General features: G+C 64.1%; 1 protein-coding gene across 1 annotated transcript in view; it reads right to left on the bottom strand.

The window, feature by feature from the left end:
- The window catches only part of POM121 (POM121 transmembrane nucleoporin), a 30,757-nt gene that overhangs the window by 3,313 nt on the left and 23,632 nt on the right, over positions 1–3,812 (bottom strand). Inside the window, exons 5-10 of the mRNA XM_009323626.1 lie at positions 3,411–3,502; positions 2,565–2,635; positions 1,696–1,820; positions 1,193–1,295; positions 686–862; positions 4–351 (exon numbers count right to left, since the gene is read on the bottom strand). Of these exons, the coding sequence (XP_009321901.1) occupies positions 4–351; positions 686–862; positions 1,193–1,295; positions 1,696–1,820; positions 2,565–2,635; positions 3,411–3,502 (916 nt within the window). The remainder of the gene's footprint in view (positions 1–3; positions 352–685; positions 863–1,192; positions 1,296–1,695; positions 1,821–2,564; positions 2,636–3,410; positions 3,503–3,812) is intronic.

Below are 3,812 nucleotides of genomic sequence, written 5' to 3'. Positions count from 1 at the left end.
GGGTCGCGGCGGGCACAGCAGGGGTGGCGGTGGGCACAGCAGCGGCCGCAGTCAGTGCCGGCTGGCTGGCAGGAGGGGTGTTCAGCATCCCGAAAAGGATGCTTGGCTTCGGGAAGGAGGGAGGCTTGCTGGGGGTCTGGCCCAGCTCCGTGAACGCAGGAGGTGCCAGGCTGCTGGGGGCCTGCACCCCCAAGGCAGGGGGGGCAGCAGGGGCAGGCGTGCTCAACACGGGCACAGGCTGGGTGTCAGCAGAGGTGGCCGGCAGAGAACTCGACTCCAGCGATACAGCAGGAGCGGGCGGCTGTGCAGCTGATGAAGGCGGCTGGGACGCTACCGCAGCTCCAGTGGAGTCTGGAAAGGGGGAGAGAGCTTATTTAGGGACAGGGGGTCACCTACAGCCAGCCAGCCCTTCTGCCAGGCACCCACCCCGCTGCTGCAAAGGCTCCCAAAGCAGCACCCGCCCGTACCAAACAGACCCAGCCCTCCACGCTTCCCGCCGCTTTTTTGCACCCCTCCTCCCCCCCCCCCCCCCCCCCCCAAGACCTGCCTCCCAGCTCCGCTGCCAGCAGAGCACTTGAACAGGGGGTTTTGCCACCTGCCTCCCACAGAGGCAACGCAGAGCTCCCACCGCGCCTGCCTCGCTCCGCCGAAGTCCCGCTCTGCCGAACCTCCTCCTCCTCCTCACCTGCTGGCACAGGCGCAGCCTGGCTGCTCTGCATCTTCTTCAGGCTGTCCAGGAGCGAGTTGGTGCTGGCTGGGGCAGGAGCTGTCGAGGCAGGCGCAGGCCCCGGGGAGGTCACGGCGAATGCCAGCGGCCTGGACACGGGCGTAGTCTCTGCAGTGGTGCTGGGGACCGCATCTACTGGGAAGGAGCAAGAAATCAGGACCTGCAACTCGCCGTAGGGGACTAACCCTTAGCAGAGCTTCCCCAGCGGGCAGGGAAACTGCATCAACATCCCACAGCTCCGGCCCTGGGGAACCTCACCCACCACCCTGGGGACTCTGGGGCATGAGGTGTCCCGAGTCTGAAGGCAAGAAGAGCATCCCCAGACCCGAGGACCGGGCAGGGCTGACCCAGGAGCTTCCCCAGCCTGCGCTACACAGACACCCCACGGCCCTGCCAGCCCTGGGTTGCAGGCTGGGTTGCACCCCACTCCTTGCCATCCCCTCCGCGTTCCCAGTTTGCCCTTACCAGCCTTATCCTCCAAGACTTTGTTGCACCACTGAAATGCTGCCTTCTTCTCCGCGTCCAGGTCCTCTGACGTGATGGAGTAGCCCAGCTGAGGCGGTGGGGGCTGCCAAGAGAGAGCAGCAGCTTAGCTCCTTCTCAGGGAAGCCGGCAGAGCCTCTCTGAACGTGTGGTGAAGGCTGGCCGTCGCAAGACCCGTGAAGCAGGTGGTTCTGCCACAGCACGCTACCGCGGAGCTCCGATCCCCATTCATTTTGGCCCCCGGCTTGGCGCTGAGGGCACGGCAGGCCTTCCCCAGGCCATTACCTGGTCCGGCAGCAGGCAGCACAATCACGCACAGCCCACCAGACACTGGGGCTGGGGATAGCGTCACTTCCCACTCGGCCAAGGACGGGGCCTCCTTCCTGAGGGCAGGCAGGTCAGTCTCCCCCCAGCCCTGCAGAAATTGCAGTGAGCACATTCTATCGCCAGAGGAGGGCAAAAGGGGCTGCGAGACAGCGACGTACCAGCGCCAGCTGGTCCCCCCGGCGAGACGACAGCAACTGGATCTTCCGCTTGCGCTTCCCACTGCTCCCCGATGCGGACGGCGGGCTCAGGGAATTCTGCTTCTTCCGCACCGGCGTCTCCACCGCTACAGAAGGAGACAAGTCAGGACCAGCCCCGGGCAGAGGAGGCGTTTGGCTTGTACCAACAGGGCTGTCCCTTCTGACTCCTCTCTGCGTGATCCGTCTCAGAGGGGCAGAGCCAGGGGCACGGCTTTAAGCCGAGGACAAGGCTGCGATGCCCTGGAAGAGCAGCTGGCCGCAACACATCCCGGGGCAGCCTGTTACAAGAGCCTGCTGGGGCTCCGCAGGGCAGCGGCCCCTTCCCACCTCCACGGACGGTCCTTGCACACTGCCTACCCGAACCACAAACCAAGCAAACTGCGTGAGCCACATCTAGCGCTGTGCCACGGGACCCTGTCTGCGATGGGCACAAAGGATTTCCTCTCCATTTTAGCTGAGGAAGCGTTGGAGTAAGCTCAGCCTGGAATTTGATCAGGATGCTACTCGTACCGCAGCAGATCTTGCCCCAAGGCTGACACCTGGACCCGTGCTGGCTTGGGGGCCGGTGTTCCCCCTTGCAAGCCAGCTCCCAGGCATCTGCTAGCACACCAACACTGTCAGCACCCCTTGCTTATCACCCGGAAATCCCTTTAGGGCAGTCGCTGAGGCCAGCAGAAGTGCCACTGCCTTGGGACCAGCACGTCCCTAGTTTCCAGGTGACATCTCAAGCCAATCCCACCCGCAGACCTCCGCTACCTCCTGTCCTGCTGCTTGCTTGCACCGGTGGCCCATCCAACCCGGGCACAGAGCTGGGGCCCACCTACGCTCACCTTTCTCTGTCTGCAGCTCCTTGTCCAATTTCACTGGAGTGGAAGCGTTGGAGCGATGCAACTCCTCTTCCCTGCACAAGTGGGAGAGCGCCAGTTAGGGTCAACCCCAGGCTCGGCCCCGTCCGCAGGGAGCAGGACGAGACCGAACACGCTCTAAGGACTCCCACCGGCATCCCTGGTGTGTTTCTTTGCCTCCGCCGAACAACAGACCTCAGGACAACAGCCTTGCCCTCACCACACCAGCCTGAAAGCAGCTCCAGGCAGAGGAGCTGCTCCCCTCCCCAGGACCCCAGCTTGGTCGGGCCGACCCTGCGCACCCTCCGCAGGACAAGTCAGCCTCGGGGAGGCAGCCGGGGGTCCCGGCCGGAAGCCGCTGCCCCTCGCAGGTGCCTGGCTTGGACCCACCCTGTCACCATGCGGGCGGTTGTGTCGGTTTTAGTTCTGACATAAGCTCAGGTCCTTCTTTGAGCCGGGAGAGAGGAGAACAAGGGCCCGCGCTCCGAGGCAGGCGCTAAAATACAACCCTACTGTAGCTCCCACGAATTGGTTTTGAGGAGACGGCAAAAATCGGGGCCTGTCTCCTCCCAACATTTCGGCAACCAGCAACCCAGGCCAGGCCAACGCCACAAGGCGATGTCGCCTCTGCGGCGATTTGAGCCCTTAAATCTCTAACCCGGCCTGGGAACAGGGCAGGGATGGTGCAGTTCAGCGCTGCCGCCGGGACCGCAGCGTAACAAGGTGGCAGGGATGCCAACTGACACAACAACGGGGGGGTTCCACACCGGTGGGTGACCCAGCAGCCACGTCACAGAAAGGGGCCCGCTCGCCGGGCGAGCGGCTAGTTACCTGGCTTTCTTGAGAGGCCACTCCGGCGTCTGGGAGCGGGAGGACGCTGGGCTGGACAGCGGGGACACGCTCACACCACTTCTCTTCCACAGCTGGAATGCAGAGAGACCAGCAGTAACTCAGTACGGGGGCTGGCAGGGAGCACAGCCTCCCATCCTCCTGCTCGCCTGCAGATTAAATCCCACCTCCCAGGGCCGTGGCTAACGAGCCCAGAGACTCTCTTGCTTCAACACCGCTTAACTCCCCTCCACATCCCGTGGAGCGCAAAGTCTGGCCATCCCAAACTGAATCCGCCCTGGGAGCAAGCGGCCTCCAGGCTCGTTACAGCCTGGCCGAGAAGACGGGGAGGGAGGACGCTGCTGGTCAGACGCCGGCTCTTGCCTTCGGGCGGCACAGCCCGAG

The sequence above is a fragment of the Pygoscelis adeliae genome, unplaced genomic scaffold (assembly GCF_000699105.1).
Source record: "Pygoscelis adeliae isolate BGI_AS28 unplaced genomic scaffold, ASM69910v1 Scaffold325, whole genome shotgun sequence".
Lineage (NCBI taxonomy): Eukaryota > Metazoa > Chordata > Aves > Sphenisciformes > Spheniscidae > Pygoscelis > Pygoscelis adeliae.
The sequence above is the reverse complement of the archived record's forward strand: the minus strand, read 5'-3'. Positions and strand labels throughout refer to the sequence as shown.